At 40.1% G+C, this 23,903-nt stretch overlaps 1 protein-coding gene across 1 annotated transcript in view; it reads left to right on the top strand.

The window, feature by feature from the left end:
• Positions 1-23,903, top strand: part of FAM171A1 (family with sequence similarity 171 member A1) — a 197,054-nt gene that overhangs the window by 167,822 nt on the left and 5,329 nt on the right. The window contains exon 6 of the mRNA XM_069086249.1: positions 22,140-22,256. Within this exon, the coding sequence (XP_068942350.1) occupies positions 22,140-22,256 (117 nt within the window). The remainder of the gene's footprint in view (positions 1-22,139; positions 22,257-23,903) is intronic.

Raw genomic sequence — 23,903 nt, 5'->3', positions numbered from 1 at the left:
ATATCAGTGGCTAATGGTAACATCTGCACCAAGAGCAGAAGACAGATTAGACCTACCAAGAAAAAGCAAGCTCAGGACTTTACAATGGCAGCAACTCTGAGCCCAATAAGGGCTATATCCACCAAAGGAGAATTCTAGAATGCCACAAAGGGAGAACAGGACTTCTGGAGACCAGACATTGATTTACCCCTGTGGCACATATGTTCTGTAAGCATAAGCTCACTTTCCCCTGGACTGTGGATGTACTTGTGGGAAAGTGTGACCCATACTTTTTGGGGAGGGCAGGGAGTTATACCAATAGTTCTTACTAATCCAAATTAGCTTTCTTTTTGCTTTTTTTTTTGGAAGGGCAGTTGGGGTTAAGTGACTTGCCCAAGGTCACACGACTGATAAGTGTTAAGTGTCTGAGATCAGATTTGAATTCAGGTCCTCCTGACTCCAGGGCTGGTACTGTATTCACTGTGCCACCTAGCCACCCCCAAATTAGCTTTCTAAAATCTGACTAAATCTAACCAGCTGATTAATAATTGGTATAGGAGTATACTAGCCAGGGCTCCTGAGCAACAGTTCCAGAAACCACCACCCCAAACTCTGAGTTAACCCTAGAGCCCTGAGGAGAGAAGGAATGAGTCACATTCTAAGGACCTAAGCTGCAAGTTCAAGTGGAAATTTGGAGAGTGAGCCCAAAAGAATACACTGCTACATTGTATCAAAATCAGATTTACTATGAATATATCATGAAATTTAAAATTTACAATAAAGAAATAGAATAGTTTTGTGCCATTATCTTTTATAACATAGCACTTGATCCTATGTGTGTGTATATGTGTATATATATTCCCACTTACATTGTTCTCAAATTGTTTCAGGTATAGAAACTTTTCTCCCCTAATTCTTGAAGACAGAAACTCTTAATGTAATTTCTTAAGATCCTACCACACCATCACAGTGTCCGGCCGCTGGTAGGCTAGGGTGATGAGGGTGGCAGCTATACAGGTAGAGAGAATGGGAATTTATTACAAAGAGATGTTATGAAGGTCAAGACTTAATAACAGAGTGGATATGTGGGTTCAGTGGGAGCACAGAATCAAATATGATATTGAGATTGTAAATCTGAGTGACTGAGAAAATGATGGTACACATAACAGTGAAAGGGGATTTGAAAAGAGAGTATATATACTATCCCTTATATTTCCTAAATATTATACTTCATATTTTATTGGAAGTATAAAGATCAGAATGTTGATGTTAGATTCATAGACTCCTGGCAGAAACTCCATAGCTCCCCCACTCCCACCCCCGAGGGTCTTCAGTCCATGGTTGACAGATTGAATGAGAACTATTGCTCCAAAGTAAAAAGTAGTCTAGCTATACCTCACCTCCCCCAAGAATTTTAGCTCCCTATATGTTGTTGTTCAGTCATCTTCAGTTGTGACCCCATCTGGGATTTTCTTGGCAATAATACTGGAGTGGTTTGCCATTTCCTTCTCCAGTTTGTTTTACAGATGAGGAAACCGAGGCAGAGTTAAGTGACTTACCCAAGGTCACACAGCTAGTAAGTGTCTGAGGCCAGATTTGAACTTAGGAAAATGAGTCTTCCTGATTCCAGGCCTGGCCCTCCTTCCATTGAGCCCTCTAACTGCCCCATGTGGGACATCCCAAAAGTCTTGGTGAAATTTTAAACTTTAGTAGCTTATATGTGTATGTATACACTAGGTAAAAAAAAAGACAGCTGTTACTAGCTCAGAGCTGCTCCCTTATTTATCAAATATTTAAGGCTTTTATGGTGGTCAAATATAAATGTTAGTTATTGTTGCCCTGCACATGTTGAGTAATTGAAAAATGTTTAAATTTAGATTTATAAGCTGTGAACGTGTGAGTCCTCTGGTCATCATTTCCTCTTCCAGGATACTCCTTTTCTTGTTACCAAACCTTCAGCAGAGGTATTCCAGCTGTAAAATATACCCTGGCAAAAGGGACTGTTGCAAGGCAATAGAAATCTAATGAATCTTTTTAGTTTGGGCTCAAAATAAACATTCTGTTTCTTATTCTTTCTGTCTTCCATAAGTTTTCATTGCTATCTTTTTTAATATCTCTGTATATCCATTTCCCTAAATGCTTGCTCATTTTTCTCATTTGTATTTTTAAAATAAAAGTTAATTACAGCAGAGATTTCTTTCGTCCTCTTAACCAAGATAGAAGGTCATATCTTCTAGTTATTGTCTAGGACACCCTATCAGATTTTTTAAAATAAATATAAAACCATGGTTATTCTGCCCTTTTGTTTTCTTGTGTGATAATGATTATTCTAGTATAAAAACTTCAAATGAAAAATCTCATATTACTCGATGCACATTGAAACCTCCTACCTGAAGAAGCGGGCATTGGTTTGGGAAGATGAATTAATAACTCAGGTTCAGGTGACATTTTAACAAGTTATTTCTACTTGAATGAATTTTTATGCCTTTCCATGTCATAATACTCAGGTTATAAAGTTAGAATGACTTAGTCAGAAATTGATGAAAAGAATGCTAGATATTAGTTCTCATCCCTATTCTGATATTAATGGGCTAGACTACCTTTGTTCAAGCCACCCATTCAATCAATCCGAAAATATTGAGGTGTCTGCTGTGTGCCTGGTACTGTGCTAAGGGCTGGGGAGATGGAGAACCACTGAGTGTCCTGTTCTTCATCTGTAAAATTAGGGGTGAAGGCGTGCACTAAAGGGCTTCATTTAGGTCCCTTCCAGCTCTGATAGTCTCTGATTTGGTGCATAAGGAAGTGTGCTATATAGCAGACACTGGGACTGTCCTGTTCTTGGGTTTCTTCACTGTCCTAAAACATATGTTGAATTCCCATCCATGGCATCTTCTGAGCATTATAGGATTATAGTCAGCTCATCACTGCTACCCACTTGCCTTCTTTTATCTGAAGAAAACCTTAGCAAAATGATATATCAGAGAAAGTTTGGTTTTCACATCCCCCATCCCGAGTTACAGTTGTGACTGATTTTAGTGAAGAGGGACCAGATTTAAGAGCTCTCTTTGAGAGCAGGAACAGTTTCATTGGCATCTTTGGATCCTTAGCCTAGCACAGTGCTAGGCACACAGTCAGTACTTAATAAATGCTTGTAGATTGACTCCAAGACAGACAGACTCACCAAAGCACGTGGAAATCCACAATGAGCGTGGAGACTAATAAGTAGTAATTATTTTTTCAACCTTAATATTTGTAAAGTGCTTATTAACATAGTGATTGGCACACAATAGGTGCTATATAGAATCTAGCTTTTCATCATCACCAGCATCATCATTATCATGATGATATGACCCCAAGCTGATTTTTTAGTTAACTGGGTCTACTTTTCACAGAGTCACTATTTCCTCCTGCCCAAACATATACAAATATGCCTTCTCTGTAACTAACAGGCATGGCCCAGGAGCCATGAATTAAATACAGTATGATCTCATTGATCTGCCAGTTTGTTTTTTATTTAGCTATCCAGAACACAGCTGAGGCCCAGCAAGGAAATTAAAGAAAAAGACTTCTGAGCAGCCCATATATGACTGATATCACCAACGTACTTTGCAAGTGACCCTTTCAGATTTTCATTCAGAATCACCTTGCTTTTCTTTTAGGCGCATTTCAAATAAACATAGTTATTTGGTTTCTCAGCCAAAGGCAGAAGACAAACAGTAAATTAGAAAGAGGAGAAGAGAAGGATGCTATAGTGAGGTACACTGTCAGCAAAGAGAGGCCCACTGACAGCAGGGAAAGAAAGAAAATGCTGACACAAAAGCTGCCAGAGCATAACATCTGGGGCCATTAGGAGCAAAGGTAAATAGCACAGTTCAGTATTCCCTCTAATTATTGTGGTAATATAGTAGAAGGCAAAAATTGATGTTCATGTTGATGACTCTGAATGGACCCAAGTGTTAAATTACATTCACGATAGGCCAAGAAGGCAAGAAAAGTCATTTTGGATGCATCTCCAACTGCCTATTAGATATCTCAAACTGGATGCCCCGTAGACATCATTAAATTCAATATGTCCAAAACTAAGCTCATTATCTTCTCCCCTCAACCCCCCACCAAGCCCTCCGTTCTTCCTAACTTCCCTGTAGAGAGCACCACCATCCTCCCAGTCACCCTGGCTTTGAGCCTCAATGTCATGGTTGACTCCTTGCTGCCATTGACCAATCAGTTGCCTAGTCCTATCCTTCTTGAAACATCTCACACCTGTCCTCTTCCCATGCCTGGCACTGCCACCACCTTGATGCAGGCTCTCATCACCTGACACCTAGACGACTCTTGTACTCTACTGCTTGGTCTTCTTGCCTCGTCTCTCCCCACCCCAAGCCATTCTCCGTTCAGCTATCAAGCCAACCTTCCAATACCACGTCAGACCCTCCCCTGTCCCCTGTCCATTCAGTCAACCCCAGTGGCTCGCTTTTGCCTCTGGGATCAAATACAAAACCCACAATTTGACTTTTAAAGCCCTCTGTAACCCGGTCCCTTCTTACTTCTTACAAGACCTTACACTCTGCTGGGTTCTCTGCAGTCCAGTGGCCCTGACCTCCTTGATGTTCATTGATCTCATGACCCATGGCATTCTCAGTCGCTGGTCCCTCTCTCCTTCCTCCTCTCTGCCTCTTCAGCTTCTTCCAAGTACCAGCCAAAATCCCACCTTCTGCGAGAAACCTTTTCCAATCCCCCTTACTGGTCATGCCTTCCCTCTGTTGAGGATCTCCAGTTGATCGTTCCCATAGCATGTTTGAACATGGCTATTTACATGTTGTTGCCCCTATGCTGTAGCTTCCTTGAAAGCAGGGAAAGTCTTATGCCTTGCTTTGTATCTCCAGTTATCTATTAAAGTCAGCCATGGGAGAGAAATTAGTTCGATGTGGTTGAAAGAGCACTGGATTCTCATAGGATCTTCCTTTTAGGGCTGCAGGGGACCATAAGGACCATCTCATTCAACTTCCCCATGTTACAAATGAGGCTCTAGAGAGGCTAAGTAACTTACCCGATGTCGAACAGGTATTAATTACCAGAGGTAGGTTTTAAACCCAAGTCCTCTGGCTTTTTTCTCTTTTGTATGAGTCAGAAGACACAACTTCAACCCCAGCTCTTCTGATTTCTCCCTGTGTGACCTTGGTCAAGTAATTTGAACTCTATTAGGATACAGTTTCTTCATCTGTAATATTTGAGGGTTGGACTGCATAACTTTAAAGTCTTTTCTTTTTCTTTTTGGAGGGGGAAGATAGGGCAGTTGGGGTTAAGTGACTTGTCCAAGATCACACGGCAATTTTTTTGTGTTGCGTCTGACGCCAGATTTGAACTCAGGTCCTCCTGACTCCAGGGCCAGTGCTCTATTCACTGCACCACCTAGCCACCCCGACCAGATAACTTTTTTAAGCCCTAGCCAGGTCTAAATTCTGAGACCCTATAAACTCATTTCCGATCATGGCAAATAAATGAAGTATTGTTATTTTCTCTTTAAAGAAATGCAAGGTGGTATAGTATCATGCAAAGTGAGCTGGACTTTGTTTTAGAAAGACTTGGGAATTCTGGGAGGCGGAGCCAAGATGGCGGAGTAGAAGCACGACCCTCCAGCGGCTCCGGCTTCCACCCTCCCCAATCTATGTAAAAAGGGGACTCTAAACAAACTTTGGAGCTGCAGAACCCACAAAATGACACAGAGAAGCTAACCTCCCGCTGAGAACAGCCCGGCAGGCCAGCAGGAATCAGCCAGCGCAACGCTCTGGGAGCCGAGCCCAGCACCATGCCGAGGCTTTAGCCCCAGGGTGGCCCGACCAGCCACCAGCCAGAGGGATTCCAGATCAGCAGCAGCTGTGGCCGTTTCCAGATTTATCAATACATAGATGCGAAGGACAAGGTGAGAGGCCAGTGCAGTCTGGACTTTGGGACCCAGTAAGTGGGAGTGCGTGGCTTTTACCCCTGGGGTGAGAAACCGCTGAGACGCAGGCACAGCCTGCCAGCGCCACATGGCGGCTTCAGCTCCTGGCCTGCAGAGTATAGGGGGACCAAGCACCAGTCTGAGGGGTAATCGCTCTTGCTTTAACCTGCTTGGATCTGGATTGCAGTCTAGGGTGGAGGTCCTGGGGTGTGTGTCCAGCTTGCCAGAGCGTGTGGAGACCTCAGAGAGGGCACCCATCTAATACCTCCGGCAGCTGAGAAAACCCCAGTGTTTGGGACGAAAACTCCCCTGTCTGGTGGCAGAGTCCTACTGTGGCAAAAATCCCAAAAGTCAAATCATTGAGTGGCAAAATGAGCAGGCAAAGGAAACAAAGCAGACAGAAGATTCCAACATTACACTCCTATTTTGGGGATAAGAAGGAGCAAGGCATGGAACAGGAAGAAGACAGTGAAGTCAGAACTCTTGCACCAAAAACTTCAAAGGAAAATACAAGCTGGTTACAGGCCATAGAGGATCTTAAGAAGCAGATAAGAGAAGTGGAGGAAAAATTGGGAAGAGAAATGAGAACAATGCAAGAAAATTATGAAATGAGAGTCAACAGCCTGACTGAAGAAAATAATACCTTAAAAAACAGACTGACTGAAATGGCAAAGGAGGCTCAAAAAAGCAATGAAGAGAAGAATGCCTTAAAAAGTCGAATTTGCCAGATGGAAAAAGAATCTCAAAAGCTCACTGAGGAGAATCATTGCTTCAGAATTAGATTGGAGCAAATGGAAGCTAATGACTTTATGAGAAATCAAGATGCTGTTAAACAGATCCAAACAAATGAAAGAATAGAAGGCAATGTGAAATACCTCATTGGGAAAACCACTGACCTGGAAAACAGATCCAGGAGAGATAATTTAAAAATTATTGGACTACCTGAAAGCCATGACCAAAGTAAGAGCCTGGAAAGCCCTCCAGGAAGTTCTCAAAGAAAACTGCCCTGATGTTTTAGAACGAGTGGGCAAAATAGAGGTTGAAAGAATCCACCGATCACCTCCTGAAAAAGATCCCAAAAAGAAAACTCCTAGGAATATTATAGCCAGGTTCCAGAATTCCCAGATTAAGGAGAGAATATTACAAGCAGCCAGGAAGAAACAATTTGAATATTGTGGAAACACAATCAGGATAACCCAGGATCTGACAGCTTCTACACTGAGGGATCGAAGGGCCTGGAATGTGATATTCCGGAGGTCAAGGGAGCTGGGATTAAAACCAAGAGTCACCTACCCAGCAAAACTGAGTATCATGTTTCAGGGGAAAATATGGTCATTCAGTGGAATACAGGACTTTCAAGCATCCTTGCTGAAAAAACCAGAGTTGAATAGAAAATTTGACATTCAGATACAAGAAGCAAGAGAAGCATGAGAAGGTAAACAGGGAAAAGAAATCGTAAGGAACTTATCAAAGTTGAACTATTTTTTTTTAAAGCAATTGGGGTTCAGTGGCTTGCTTGGGGTTGCATGGCCGGTTGTTGTTTCTGGGTGTGGTGCTGAGTGTCTGGGCCTGGATTTGATCCGGGTCATCCTGGCACTGGGGCCGGTGCTCTTGCTTGCTGAGCCACCTGGCCAAAGTTGAACTATTAACATTCCTACATGGAAAAACAATAATTGTAACTTATGAAACTTTTGTCAGTAGTTGAAGGGATTAGAAATATATATATTATATATATGTATATATATATATGTCTTTATATGAGGGTATGCGGGCATATGAATACATATGTGAATGTGTGTATATATGTTTACAGGTATACATAGATAGAGGGCACGGGACCAATTTAACAGGAAGGGATGATACTTAAAAGGTGAAATTAAGAGGTGAGAGGAATATAATGAGAGGAGATGAGGAGAGACAGAGTGGGGCAACTATTTCATACAGAAGAGGCAAGGGAAAATGGTTACAATGGAGGGGAAGAATAGGAAGGCAAAAGGGAATGGGTCAACCTTATTCCTATTGAATCTGGCTTGAGGAGGGAGGGAAATACACACTAAATAGGGGATCTCACCCTCCAGGAGAATAGGGGGGGAAGGGGATGTGAAGGGGGATGATGGAAGGGGGGAGGCTGGGGGGGAGGGAAGTTGGAAGCACCCACTTTTGAAAAGGGACAGGATCAAAGTAGAGAATAGAACAAGTGGGATGTGGGATAGGAGGGAAGGAAATATAGTCAGTCTTTTACAATGCATCTACTATGTTATTGTTTTGCATTAGCCGCACATGTACAACCAACCTATACTGAACTGCTTGTCTCCCCAGTGGGGGTGGGTGGCAGGGGGGGGAAGGGAATAAATCTGGAATTGAAAGTTTTAAAATCAAATATTCAAATATATGTATATATATATATGTGTGTGTGTATATATATATATACTATTATTAATACCATCTTACATGTTATTAAGAAAAAAAAAGATATACAGGCACTGAGGCATAGAGATCCACTGGAAAAGTTGAAACAGCTATGGGAGAAAATATGGGAGAGAGCAGATCGGAGGTGGGGATATCCTGTGGGACTGCTGTTTTGGGGGGATGGGTGGGGGAAAAACAGGGAGAAAATTTGTAACTCAAAATCTGGCGGAAATGAACGATGTAAATCAGAAGTTAATAAAGCATTTAAAAAAATAAAAGTAAAAAAAGAATTAAAAAAAATTCTAATTCTGTGTTCTAAGTTCTAATACTGTGTTCCAAATTCTAATTCTGTATTCCAATATTCTAATTATAAATTTTAAAATTCTACTTCAAAGTTCCTACTATTTGGTTTTAATTCTGTGTTCTAAATTCTAATTCTGAGTTCTAATTTCTAATTCTGTGTTCCAAATTCTAATTGTGTGTTCTAAGTTCTAATACTGTGTTCCAAATTCTAATTCTGCATTCTAAGTTTTAATTTTGTGTTCTAAGTTCTACTTATGTGTTCCAAATTCTAATTCTGGGTTCTAATTTTTAATTCTCTGTTCTAAATTCTAATTCTGCGTTCTAAGGTTCTAATTCCAACTATTAACTTTCAACTTCTAAGTTCTAAGATTTTGATACTAATTTGTGTTCTAAATATGAATTCTGTGTTCCAAGTTCTAATTCTGTGTTCCAAATTCTAATTCTGTGTTCTAAATTCTAATTCTGTGTTCTAAGTTCTGATTCTGTGTTCCAAATTCTAGTTCTGTATTCTAAGTTCTAATTCCGTGTTCTAAATTCTAATTCTCTTTTACAGTATTTTAATTATAAATTCTAAAATTCTACTTCAAAGTTCCTAATATTTGCTTTTATTTCTGTGTTCTAAATTCTAATTCTGTTTTCTAAGTTCTGATCCTGTTTTCCAAATTCTAATTCTGTGTTCCAATATTTTAATTATAAATCCTAAAATTCTACTTCAAAGTTCCTAATATTTGCTTTTAATTCTGTGTTCTAAATTCTAATTCTTTTTTCTAAGTTCTGATCCTGTTTTCCAAATTCTAATTCTGTGTTCTAAGTTGAAATTCTGTGTTCTAATTTTTAATTCTGTGTTCCAATATTTTAATTATAAATTCTAAAATTCTACTTCAAATTTCCTAATATTTGCTTTTAATTCTGTGTTCTAAGTTCTAATACTCTTTTCCAAATTCTAATTCTGTGTTCTAAATTCTAATTCTGTGTTCCAATTTCCTAATTATAAATTCTAAAATTCTTCAAAGTTTTAAAAATTTGCTTTTAATTCTGTGTTGTAAATTCTAATTCTGTGTTCTAAGTTCTAATTCTGTGTTCCAAATTCTAATTCTGTGTTCTAAGTTCTAATCCAGTGTTCTAAATTCTAATTCTGTCCTCCAGCATTCTAATTATAAATTCTGAAATTCTACTTCAAAGTTCTAAAAATTTGCTTTTAATTCTGTGTTCTAAATTCTAATTCTGTGTTCTAAGTTCTAATTCTGTGGTGCAAATTCTAATTCTGTGTTCTAAGTTCTAATACTGTGTTCCAAATTCTAATTCTGTGTTCTAAATTCTAATTCTGTGTTCCAATATTCTAATTATAAATTTTCAAATTCTACTTCAAAGTTCCTACTATTTGGTTTTAATTCTGTGTTCTAAATTCTAATTCTGTGTTCCAATATTCTAATTATAAATTCTAAAATTCTACTTCAAAGTTCTAAAAATTTGCTTTTAATTCTGTGTTCCAAATTCTCATTCTGTGTTCTAAGTTCTCATACTGTGTTCCAAATTCTAATTCAGCGTTCTAAAAAAAAAAAAAAATTAAAAAAAAAAAGACTTGGGTTTGAATTCTGCCCCTGACATTTATTAGCAGTCTAGAGTTGAGCAGATTATATCACCCTACCTGAATCTCATTTTCATCCCATTCATCACAGGGTTCTTTTTAAGGCCCAAGTGGAGACATAGAGTATAAAACACTTTGTAAGCTTTATAGAAAGCTCTTAATAGTGCTTTATACAATAATAATAATAATAATCAATAAAATTCCAGAAATTGGGTCCCTAACATAACATCTATTTCTGAAGTCCTTTTAAAACACAAGACAACACACATTACCCAGCCCTGTTCCTCAGCTACTCAGAGTTAACAGATGTCCCACCTCCCCAGGGAGTCTTGGAAGCTGGGCCAGAGTGAACTGAGTGTTCACCTCCACAAGCCCCTCCATCTACTTCTATAGATTGCCCCAGGATGAGTGAGTCACTGTAAGGAAGTAGTATGAAGAGGAATTTGTTGGGATGAACAAGGAAAAAGACTCATGGGAAAGAGATGGACACAAGGAAGGAATAGAAAGTATCAATGGGTCTCTTCATGGTATTAAGTCTCTATGTATGTCACTAGGGAGACTGCATAGTATATGAAAAAGAACATTGGACTCGAAAGACCAGAGTGCAGATCCTGAGCCTTCCATGAACTGTTGGGCTAGTACTACCTCTGGTCAAAAGATTCTAGGACCTTGGGACCTTGGACAACTCACATCCCTTCTCTAGGTTTTGAATCTATAAAATGACCAATTGACCTCCAAGGTCCCTTTTAACTTGAAAGCCCATTAGTTTTGATAATCAGCCTGTGGTCGCTAAAGTTCAGTAGACACTCAAGCTTCCGAAAGTTATTTCCATGGGCAGAGAGGTGGGAGAGCTGAATGGGACCAAACAAAAGGGAAGCTAGCTTTCCATCATTGGTGCCCTTTTGAACCATTGCTTATTCAGCCCCATCCCCACAAGCATGATGAGAGGGTGGCCTCTGTTAGCTTCTTGATCTCAACATCAGGCAGTCCCTTAATTATTAAGCAAAGGAGGCTTTACAGGGATTTTAGTTGTTCCACTATAGTGGAGAAGGCAGCTGGACTCAAGTTCCCCCTAGTGAATAAAAGGAATGATCTCTCTTGCTGTACACCCTCTCTCTGGATCGTGCAAAATTATTCATCCTGGAACGTTATGGTTTCAGTAATGAGAAGCATATGCTTTTAATATACAATTCATTAATTCTTTCGTTCCCCATAGAATTGTTTTCTTCTACAAGAGCTCAAAAAGTTTGGGAATGTCTTTGCCAGGAACCAGACGATACTTGTGTCACAAAGCTGGACACAGCTTTATTCTTTGAGTGCTTGTGCATTTTACGGCTGACTTAGGCCAGAATAAATGATTGTATCCACCAACTGGCTTTATTCCCTCAAGCCTGAAGGGTGGGTGCCTTAATTACACTTCCATTAGGACATTGCTCTTATTGCAACCCCGCCTTCCTTATGACCAAAGGTTGTCTGATCTGATTAGCCCTGTGGTCCTACCTTTGACTTTCCGGTATTCATTCATTATATCCCCAAGACAGAATGCCTTGCTATAGGACCAGCTTCTTTGTAAATTACAGTCTTAGAGAGTTGCTTAGGCCATTAGTAGGTTAAGTGACTTGCCTATGGTCACAAAGCATCTCTCTCTCTCTCTCTTATATACACATACGTGTATGTATACATATATATATACATATGTGTGTATGTATAATAAACACACATATAAAATATCTCAGAGGTAAAATTTGACTCTGTAAGACTGGACCTATAGCCACCATGCCCCAATGCATGGGGCAAGGGGAGGGTCAATATGGGGATGAGGAAGTAGAATACAAAAGACATACAATTTATGGTTCTTCTTCTAGAAGAGGTTCTTAACCTTTTTTGTCTCATAGACCCCTCTGGGAGTCTGATGAAGCCTATGTTTTTAAATATGTGAAATAAAACCCAAAGGATTACAAAGGAAACAAATTATATTGAAATATAGCTATAAAAATACTTTTTAAAAAATAAAGTTCACAGATCCCAAGTTAAGAACCCTGATTCTAGAAGCTTACAATCTATAGGGGGAAATAAAATAGGTATATATGAAATAATTACATAACAATGCCAACACTTCAGTTATAATGTGGTTACTCCTTTCCCTGCCCCTTAATAAACATCTTTTTGAGCTACTGTGGCAAAATAAATAAATCCAATCCTGCTTGCCAATCTTCTGGTGATGAGCTTCTCCAGACTTAGCTAGATGGGTCCTCGGGTAAGTAGACAAGCACTTGAAGATTTTCCAGCTTGGTGGGACCTCTCAGAAGTTACCCTGTACTGGAAGAGACTTTGAGACCCGAGGGTCACTTCCATGCTGTGATGGGGCATCAGAACAGACCCTATATAAAAGAATAGCATGCATTATTTTATAGGACTATAATAGATTGCCACAATAGATTATATGAGTTCAGAGAAAGAGGGTGCTTGATGCAGGAGAAGTCCACTGGAGGAGACCTCGTGAAGGAAGACTTTGAAGGCTAAGTAGGATTTGGAAAAGGCTTAGGGCAACTGGTCAGTAAGACATTCCAGTGTGGGAGTATAGTGTGAACAATGGTACAGAACCGTGTATCACTGAACCTTAAAGTTGGAAAGGACCTTAGAAACTGTCTATCCCAATGTATATCTCAGTATCACAGATTTAGGACTAGAAGAAACCTTGGAAGCCATCAAATCCAACCTTCTTATTTTACAGATGACAAAGGAGAGGCACATCAGGAATCTATGGGATCTGCCCAGGGTCACAGAGCTGTTCAGATATGTGAGACAGGATTTGAACTCCAGTCATCCTGATTCCAAGGTCATCACTCTACCCATTGTGTCACCAGCTGCCTGTCTAACAAGGAGCCCCTTCTATAATAGCCCTAAGCAGTGGTTAGCTAGCCTTTCCCTAAACACCTACCGTGTTTCCCCGATAATAAGACACTGTCTTATTATTTTTTTGGAAAGAAAAACACCAGAGGGCTTATGTTGTCCTGCCTCAGCTCTCCTCCACAGCACTGCTCTCAATGGCGCCAGCAATCAAATCACTGGGGAAGAACAGGATGACGTGCTCACTGCTGCAGCTCTGATTGGATGCAGCTCGGAGCGCAGTGTGCATTTCACCCGGGCGGGGCATGGTGCATACAGAGGGTACCGTAATGTACCGTGTCGCACAGGGGATCACCTTCACTACAGTAGCAATCTCAATAGGGCTTATTTTTGGGGGAGGGCTTATTTTAGAGGAATCTTACACAGTAAGGGGAGGGCTTATTTTCGGGGAAACATGGTATTTATGGATATCTCCCAATCCATTTTGGGGATATCTCTAATTTTTAGAAAGTTTTGCTCACATTAAACCTAAATGCATTTTCCACCTTTTTTTCCTATTTCCCTACATTGTCTTATAATAATATTCTAAACCTTTGTATCATATATTGTAATTATACCCTGATAAAATTCAGTTTCTTCCTTGAAAACCGGTCTCAGTATATTAGAATTGTTAACCAAACAATAAAGCGATAACTAAATATACAAAAGATAATATTATTACTGATAATATTATTGATAATAAAAGATAATCGACTATTTCAGTTAGTCAGTAAGCATTTATTAAGGATCTGCTTCTATGTGTCAAGCACAACTTCAGCTCAAAAACAAATATACTGATCAGCCAAAATGACATTTATACATAGGGAATTTGAGTGCAGTATGGAATCCTAATATATTTATAATGAATGTTGGATCAAAAGTTGGTAAGAAAAGAAATTTCCTCCACTGATGAAGTAGAGTCTTTCATCTAAAAACTGAACATGAATGTGACCATTTCTCCCCTTCCCCTCCTCCAAGATACTTCTTTCATTGCCATTTTTCACTACATAGTGGAAGAATCAAAAGTGCTCTTCCAATGTAAAAGCTACAATAATTTTAAGTTAGTTATAGGATATTTGGCTTGTTTGAATATATTACATATTGGTCTGCATACTAGATAAGCCTTTAGTCACATTAAGTAGATGTTATTCTATACAGATCTTAAAAATTGTATTACTATTATAGATGATAAAATTGGGGCTCAGAACACTCAGTCATTATGTCGCTGGCACTATGCTCAATGCTGGGGATACAGGTACAAAAGGGGAACTCTCAACACCCAAAGAAGGAGATTACCTACATTTTAATAGGAAAAGATAACGTGTGTGTATATATGTTTTATGTATATGATACACACACATACATATATAGTGGCCAGGGACGGCTCTTTTGGTTGGAGAAGCCACAAGGATGTTAAGTGGAGGTAATCAATTAACACATTTATTCTGGAAGCAATCAGTGTTGATTTGGTTGCTGTTCCCAGAGCAAAAGGAAGAAAGAAGGGATATACCTACAGGGACAGGGAGAGAAGATTGCAGTGAAGCTTGGCCAGGATGTTGGGGGCCCTCATTTAGGAAGCTCTTCAGTCTTCTGGGAATTGATGAATCAGTACAATGTCATCCGTGAACAAGAGTGTCCTCATCATTTGTAGGGAATCTCTCTTCCATTTGAACTCTACACAGGACATTCCCTCCAACTGTTGTAGATGTTTTTGGTGATCCTATATAAGCGATATTTTATGCCTTTTTTGACATGAACAGTCAGAAAAGAATTGAACAGAATTCTCTCTGTCTTGCAATTTTCAAGGAATATTGTGTAGTTTTGACATACTCATGAGAGACAACTTTCTTGGAGAAGAGCCTTGATTGAAGGTGGCGTTTTGGTCTAAAAAATCCATTTTTTTATAGTCAACAAGCAGTAAGTGTAGCTGGATGTATTCCACCTGGGCTCTTTTTATCTCTGTCTTCCAAGAGATCCTGATGAAGTCTTTTTTTGTGCTGCCCTAATTTGAGGAGGGGTTGTAGGAATAGGCAGTAATTAAAAGCCTGTGGTTAAACCACAGACTGTAAGATTCCTTGGGACACAGAAGAGTATGATGTCTGTGCTCTCTATAATCCCAAATTCCTTCACAGATCTTTTTTAACTTCACACCTGATGACTAGAGTGATAAGATGCTTCTCCAGGACTTAGAAGATAGTTGGGATCCTTTGAGTGATCATCTGGAGGCCCTTCTGCCATTTTGAAAATGTGCTTTCCTAGTGAGAGTTCTTGGAACTACTGCCTTGTTATTCCAGTGCTGGGAATAAACTTGTTCTCGTGATTGATCCCTTTGCAGCAGACACTTGTGAGTCAGTCAAGGCTTCGGGTTGTCTGTTGAGGTTTTGCTTTGCTGACTTGCTGATTTGTTTTCCTTAATTTGACTCTATAAAGAATGTGTAAATCAGAACTTCTAGGGGGGGAAATGTTCTTGCAAAATTCCATTAACATATGGTCCTTCTTGGGTTTTTCTGTGTATGACACAAGGATGTTTGTTATGAAGCTAAGACATATGTCCCAGTATAATCTCTTAATTATATGCAGCAACCAAAAGCAGCTAGGTGGCACAGTAGAATGCTAGGCCCAGAATCAGGAAACCCTGAGTTCAAATTTGGCCTCACACAATTCCCAGCTGTGCAACTCTAGGCTAAGTCACATCTTTGTTCCCATTTTCTCATCTGCAAAATGGTATGATAAAAAGTAGCACCTATTTCATAGGGTTGTTCTGAGGGTCAAATGAGACGGTAATTGTACAGTGTTTAGCAAAGTTCCTGGCATATACTAGTGCTTGATAAATGTTTGTTGGTTGATTAATTGATGGTATCTACTCTGTGAAAAGAGAATCATGGGAATCATAGAATCTTAGAGTTGGAAGGAAAGGAACTGTCTATTCCTAGAGTCATCAGACTAGTCATAGATTCATAGAATCATAGATTTAGAAATAGAAAGGACTTTGAAAGTCAAATAGTCCAACTATCTCAATTTACAGATGAGAAAATTTCACCAAGGTAAAAGTGCCTTATACATAGTTACTCAAGGTGCTAAGTGGTTGAACCAGGATTCAACCCATGTTGTTGAACTCCAAAACCAGTTCTCTATCCATAAACAATTCTTCCCCTCCTGACTCCCTCATTTTACAGATGAAGAAACTGAAGTACAGCTGGTTAATGACTGGGCGAGGTCTCAGGTCTTCAATTCAATATATTGTCCCCTTGTCCAAGGGTTCATGAACTTTTTTTTAGCATTTTGATAATTCTAGTCCAATATAATTGCCTTTCTTTATAATCATATTTATTTTATTTTATGGATTTTAAAACATCCTTTTTTTTGGCAGGGGGAAGGTAGGGCAATTGGGGTTAAGTGACTTGCCCAAGGTCACATGGCTAATTTTTTATATTAAGTGTCTGAGGCCAGATTTGAACTCAGGTCCTCCTGACTCCAGGGCTGGTGCTCTATTCACTATGCCACCTAGCCACCCCTTAAAACATTATTCTGTGAAGGGGTCCACAGACTTCACTCAATCACTAATGGAGTCCAAGGCACAACCATAAGGACCCCTACCCTAAAATGATGGCCAGAGGATCTTCTTCAATCGTTCCTTCTTTGATAAGACGTTTCCTTGGAGAGATGTACCTCTTTGTGGACCTTGTCTGTGACTGCTGGAAGTGATGTGGCACCCCACCTTTGGCTCTACTGCCTTTAGACCACTTGAGCATCACTGTCAGGTTATCCTTCTTCCTGCACCACAATCATGTCACTGTTCAGATTCTCCAACTTCACTATGCTCCACAACCAAGGGACTTCATTCTTGCCAACACCTTCCTGGTAACCACAGGGATCAGCCAAAAGTGAGTCTCAGGGTGAATCTGTGGGATCACCCTCTCTGCTGGAGGAGAGGTGAGAACATGACTGGATAAGAATGATGGATTCTCCATCAGTGCAAGTCATGTAGGTTGTCTTCCAGCCAGACCCCTTCCTGTGGTCTGTGACTTATTATTGTTTTTATATCAACATTAAAATATTCTCACCAATAAACATTTATTAAGTCTACTGTATGCCAGACATCAGGCTAAGGATATAAATAAGAAAAAGTCCCTGCGCTAGCTGAGCTTACAATCTAATGGAAGAGGTACCCAAAAGGAAGCTGAAAAAGTAGAGGTAGGAGCCTTAGAGGATACATGAAGTCAAAATGAAGCAAGGAAGCCGATGGTAAATGAAGTTTAATTCTAGTTGCTTTTTAACTAAGTTTGTGCTACTCTACTGGCATTCTATAAATGTTCCTATATTGAATCACAAACTACTAGATTAACAAGTGACCTCAGAAATTGGATAGCATAACTCTTAGCCAGTGCATAAATCCCCTTGTTCCCTGTGAGGAGGCTGGGAAGGAGAGCATGTCATCTCCCCCATTAGAACATAAAATCATTGAAGGCAGAGATGGTTGAGCTTTTGTCTTTAATTTCCCAGCACTTATACGATGCCTGGCACATAGTAGACAATAAATACTTGTTGATGGATTGATAGCTCAATCAATTCTTTCTGGCTCTAAATTCTGTGATCATTTGAGCTACAAAAATTAGGCTAATAAATAAAAGCCTTACAGCATTTGTTTTTCTCCAGCATTCATAATAATAAGGATCAGCACATATAGTGATTTAAGGTCTACAGAAGGTTTTAGGGTCAGTCTCACGTTAGCCTCAGATGACATCTATGAGGTAGGTACTCTAGGTGTTTGTCATTTCCATTCTACAGATTAGGATACTGAGGCCCAGAGAGGTTAAATAACTTGTCTACTGTGGGCATGCCAGTTAGTCATTGTGAAAGGTCAGATTTTAACCTAGATGTTTCTAACTTCCAGTCCACCAGTTTGTCCACAACATGGCCACTCTGGAATTGAAGGACCTTGAGGGTTGTGTTCCCACCACTTAGTTACATTCGTGCACATAGTAGGCACTTAATAAATGTTTGTTGAGTTGAGTGTTTTATGGAGAAGAAAACTCATTCTGAAGTTAGGCAGGTAACCCAAAGTCCAGCAAGTTATCAGTACTAAAAGACTTCTCCTTATCACCCCCTAGGGCCCTTTTATACCTAATCTAGTGTCTATTTCATTGGAGTAGTGAATAAAGAATCTCATTTTGGGGAAACTGCAAACCTACACATCCAAAGGTACTTCCCAGCAGACAGCGATACTAATGGGAATGGAAAATTTCTATGGTAGTAAAATGGGCCTGGGGGAATGCTGTATGCTTAGATGCTTGAGGAACATTGTGGTCCCAGAGGGAGGAAAAATGGAAGAAATTTGTTGCGTTACAAGAGACCTGTCACTTTAGGAAACTTCCTTACCTCTTATAGAAACTGGTCGAGTTTCCCCCTGCTTTTAAAGTATTTGCTATTTCTATTTACTTGTAACAGCATTGAAGAACCAGAATGAGGCTTTTAAGATTTTTATTATCCTAGAAGTCCCTAGGTTAGTGTTCTTCAGTAAATGAATCCAAGATGGGAACCTATCCTCTCCTTATTTTAACAGCCACTGGGCTTGTGTTCTGTTCCTCCTTCTCCCTCCTTTTCTCTCTCTCTCTCTCTCTCTCTCTCTTTTCTTTCCTCCATCCTTCCCTCTCTCCCCCATCTCATTTTTGGTTTGTCTGTTTTTTAATTGAAATTGCTCTAAATCTAAGCACAAGAGATCAGCAGTTTGGGAAGCTGAACAGGAGGGGCAAAAGGAAATACAGAGGAAGCCCTTGCAAATTTTAGAGGCATCCCACTCCTTCCCCTTTTGTTCAACAGCTGGTTAGGACTTGGAGGTGCTTTGCAGTAATTGGCAGCGATGATACGAGGCACCTTTTCTCCAGGATGCATTTAAATGTTGCCATGGCAACAGGATGGGACATTGCAGCATCCCAAGCGCTACAGGAAAAATCTGGTAGCAGCAGCCACAGTCTCGCTACAAACAAGGGTCTGGAAGCACGAAGGTTGGAAGTTTGAGACCCAAGATCACCAACACATGGCACACTGCTCCCAGGGTTACGCATGAAGCTATTTTACGCATAAAATTTAAGAAGTTCTCTTTCTTTCAAAAGAAAAAAAAAAAGGTTTGATTGGTGCCTGTTGTCTTCGTGTCATAGTCATTTCCCTTTGATGCACATAGACAGAATAACAGTGAGAGCTGGCATTCATATCACACTTTCAAGATTTGCTAAACACTTGACAAATATGATCTCATTTTATCCTTACAACAACCCTGTAAGGTGGGTCCTGTTATTAGCTCCATTTTACAAATGAGGAAACTGAGGCTTAGAAAGATGCAGTGCCCTGCCTAGGGTCACAGTGCTAATTAAGTATCTGGGGCAGGATTTTAATTCAGGTCTTCCTAACTCCAAGGTCAGCACTCTCCACTCAAGCCACTTAGCTATCTTTACCTCCCTGTGACAAAGAAAACAGTTCAACAGAAATATTCACTGGATATATCACCAGATATCACGGTGTGTATAATATTCTTTCCTGGTGGCCCACCAGCAGCAGCCTCTGCCTTGAAGAGGAAGGTGTGTTTCAGAGGTTCATAGATTTAGACATTAGATGGGGTTTTGACCCTATCATTTGACCCTTTCATTTCACAGCTAAGAAAACTGAAACCCAGAGAGGTTTATTTGCTCAAGATCATTAATCTTTTCTCCAGAACCTTCACTGATTCTTCAGTGACTCAGACTTAGATGTGATTTTAATAATCTTTTCATTTCCATTTTTAGTGCTTAAATAATAATAATAATAATTAGCATGTATTAGCATTTCAGGGTTTGCAAAGTGCTTTGCAAATATTATCTCAGAACAACCCTGGGAGATAGACGCAGTATCTGTATTTTACATATAAGGAAACTGAGGCAAACAAGTTAAATTATTTACCTGAGGTCAGACAGCTAGTAAGTATCTGAGGATGGATTTGAACTCTGGTCTTCCAATCTCTAGGCCCAGGGCTACATCCACCGTTTATTTCACTCTGCATTCCACTCATGCAGATGTTTCCATGTTTTTGAATTCCTCACATTTCTCATTTCTTACTACACAGTAATATTCAATCACATTAATATACCATGGATGTCTCTGCCATTTTTGGTTTCCAGTTCTTTGCTACCTTAAAGCTTTCTCCTATGACTGTTTGGGTCTATGTTGAATCTTATATTCTGTCTTTGACTTCTTTGGGCTATCTGCCTAGTAATGGGATCACTGGATAAGGGTGTGGGCAGTTGAAGGAAACTAAAAATACAGCTTGGGCTCAGGGAGGTTGCTGCTGGCAGAATGCTCAGGGTCAGGGGTACCTCTTCATAGTCCCATTACCTTGATGGCTGCGAGTGGTGCAGATGTGACAGGGGTGCTGGTGGGCTCAGTCTGAGCTTCTGGTCAGTATCTCCAGAGCCTGAGGGAAAGCAGGTTGCTAGCTCCTATCCTGCCCTCACATTGATAAACAGCCTTCAACAAATCATCCTCCTTCAGCAGACCCGTCCCTACACAATCAGAGAGCATTTTGAATATTGGGTTCTACAGAAATGCTTCTTGCTGTGAGAGGCTACAAAGAATACACAGCACAAAGTGTAGGACAGAAACAGGCAGACTTCTTTACAAAGGCTTATGCTTTCATGGCGCGTAAAGTTGGCAAAGTGCTGCATGTCCTTGGCCTTGTTGGATCCTCATGACAATCCTGTGATGGGACAGGTGTTCTTGTCCTCATTTTACAGAGGAGGAAACTGAGGCTGGGGGAGCCAGAAGGGACCTTTGGCATCTTCAAGTCCAGTGTCTTTATTTTACCAATGCATGATTTGCCCGTTATTATACAGTCTATATCAGAGGCAGGATTTGAACCTTGGTCTCTCCTGACTCCAAATCTAGTGCCTTTTCCACTATACCACACTGCCTAGCATGTGATTTGGAAAATAAAGTGACAAATACAATTTAACTTAATTGATCTGCTTCTGATATCTACTACATGTCCAGGCACCATGTTAAGCTCTAGAGTTACAAACGAAACAGTAGCTACCCTAGAGGTGTTTATATTCTACTGGGCTTAGGAGTGAAACAACATATGCATTTTCCTTCTGTAGCTCATATTACAGTTGAGGAAACTGAGGCAAACGGGGTTAAGTGACTTGCCTGGGGTCACACAGCTAGTAAGTGTTTGAGGTCAGATTTGAACTCAGGAAGTTGAGTCTGATTCCAGGCCTAGCACTCTATGCACTATGGCGCCACCTACTGCCCCAATAATGACAAATATCTACTGTATGTCCAGGCACCATGGTAAGCTCTACGGTTGCAAACAGAACAGGACTTGCCTTCAAGGTGCTTGTTTTCTACTGGGGTTGGATAATTGGGAGTAAAACAACACGTGTAGTTTCCTCAACCATCTATATACTCAAATGAAACCATGTATAAAAAGTGCTCTGTAAAGCTTAAAACATCAGAAAAATATCTATTGTAGTCTTATACCATTTTTATAACCAGAAGTCTAAAGCCTTGAAAAGAGGCTGTGGTCTCTTCATTAGAAAGAAAGAACCAAATATCCAGAAGCTAAAACTAGAAGGATCTGTGGAAAGCGTTCCTTGTTGTCCAGAACCATAATTTGACCTCTTTAATCATAAAATATGATAGCTACAATTCTGTATTAGTGGGTTTTATCCTTGGAAGTTCCTGTTGTGGTGCCACCTCACAGCGTCAAGGTTTGTTTCCCCCATCTTGAAAAGCTTCATCGGGTTCCACCAATCTTCGGATCCTGATACGGAATGTCCATTGTCTGGGGACCAGTGTGATTCACCATTGGCTTGGCCACCCGTTGATGAATTTCTTAGCCATAGCATCTCTCAAAAGATGGTCTGCTAAGTTGAAAAAGGGCTATGATTTGCATCAAGCAATCACAGAACCTTGAGGTACTAATGGGGCTTTTTGAATGTTTTCTCTTTTAAGCACAGGATTTGACTTCATACATTTGAAATTCTGCTCTGAATCCCACAGGAACGTGGCTGAAAAGTGGCTTAGGCCTCGTACAGCAGGAAGGGAATCAGCTGACGTGGACCTACATCGCCCCACAGCTGGGGTACTGGGTGGCAGCTATGTCTCCCCCCAACCCAGGTAAAGTGGAACAAAACCCTGTGAATGTTTGTCAGGACCTAATGGTCAGATCTTTGTGTGTGCAGGCAGTCTTAGATAACTAAGGAAATCTTATCAAATGAATGAAAGAACAAAAGAACATTTATTGCATGTTTCCTGTGTTCTAAGATCTGGGAATACAAACAGAAAAAGCAGCAGCATCCCTTCATTCAGGAAATTCATGTAGAAAAGAAAATTCAGGTCCAGGAAAGATAGAAAGACTCAGAAGTCAGGAAATCAGCTATAGGGTGGGTGGCTTAGGTTAAGGTGGATCCTTAGGTCAAATGACACTACCAAGAGTCCAAAGCAAACCTTGGCATTAAGTGGGAGGGCAGGTGGTAAGTGCCAGTGGTCTTCCATTCTCTGTCCCAATGAAAGGGGACAAGGTCTATCTCCCACGTCAGTCATGACTTTGAAGTTGTTTTTTTTTTCTAATTTAATAAGTTGAATTCTGAAAATAATACTTAAAATCTGTAGGAAAAACCCATTTTGCACCATTACCATGACATCACTGGAATAAAAGATATGCATAAAATGTTATTTCCTCTCTTATACAACTCCTAGAAGACATTCTTAGGCAAAAAGCAGAAGAGACACAAAAGGCCACACTGACCTCCCCAGTGCCTGGTAAAATGACTCAAACCATCTTTCCATCAAGCCATACTGCTTATCTGAACATATGTTCACTGATCATCCCCCTCTTTTTGGAAAGTGCTGACTTCAGCAATGTCAATGACACTTATTAGCTCATCCCCCTCCTCCAATTAGCCTTTAGCACTTAAAGCAAATTCACCTTTAAAAAGTAAAAAATGTCTTCCCTTCAGATCAGTGTGTAACTTACAATTTGGGATTTGTTCTCTTCATTTTTTAAAAATGTATTTAGTATGACAAATAAGTAGTAAGTTCACAGAGTCATGGATTTAGCAGTAGGAGCCATCTAGGCACGTGAAGGAGGGGCTATGCTTGTTCTCTTTGGCCGCAGTAGGCAGAATCAGGAGCAATGGGAAGAAGGGACCAGTTCCCAAGTGTAGGCTTGATGTCAGGAAAAGCTGCCTCATAATTCAAGTAGAAAAGGCTGCCTCAAGAGGTTGTAAATCCCCCTCCTTGGAAGTCTTCAAGCTGAGATTTGAAGACCACTTCTTTTTCACTAGATGGAGATTCCTTACATATGTGGGTTAGACCAGATGGCTGCTGAAGGCCCTTCCACATCACAAATTCAAAGTCAAAAGTTCTTCACGTTACAGACGTAGAAACTGCGACCCAGAGTCATATGCCCAAGGTCACACTGATGACCTTGGATCATGGATTTGGCACAACGGGGATATGAGCCTAAGTCATTTGACTTTAAAGTCAGTATTTTTCCCTCTGCACCATTCTGCTACCTACTTTCTCCATGTTTGTAGTGTTTTAGCCATGTCTATATTTACATGACATGATACATACTAAGAATGCCTTCCTTCCTGTGTGCTCTTGTGATATGTACTGGTATATCTTGGTGCATATAAATGATTAACAGTGTACAGTTATTTGGACTGGTCTGGGTTCTTTGCATTAATCATTATGATCATAAGATCATTTGTTGGAGGGCTTAAGTTAAAGCTTTAATCTGCTTGAATGGAAGGCTTAAAT

This window comes from Petaurus breviceps, unplaced genomic scaffold (assembly GCF_028583685.1).
Source record: "Petaurus breviceps papuanus isolate PSGF00001 unplaced genomic scaffold, PetGlider_PUasm1.0 178, whole genome shotgun sequence".
Lineage (NCBI taxonomy): Eukaryota > Metazoa > Chordata > Mammalia > Diprotodontia > Petauridae > Petaurus > Petaurus breviceps.
This window is presented reverse-complemented; position numbering and strand designations above follow the sequence as displayed.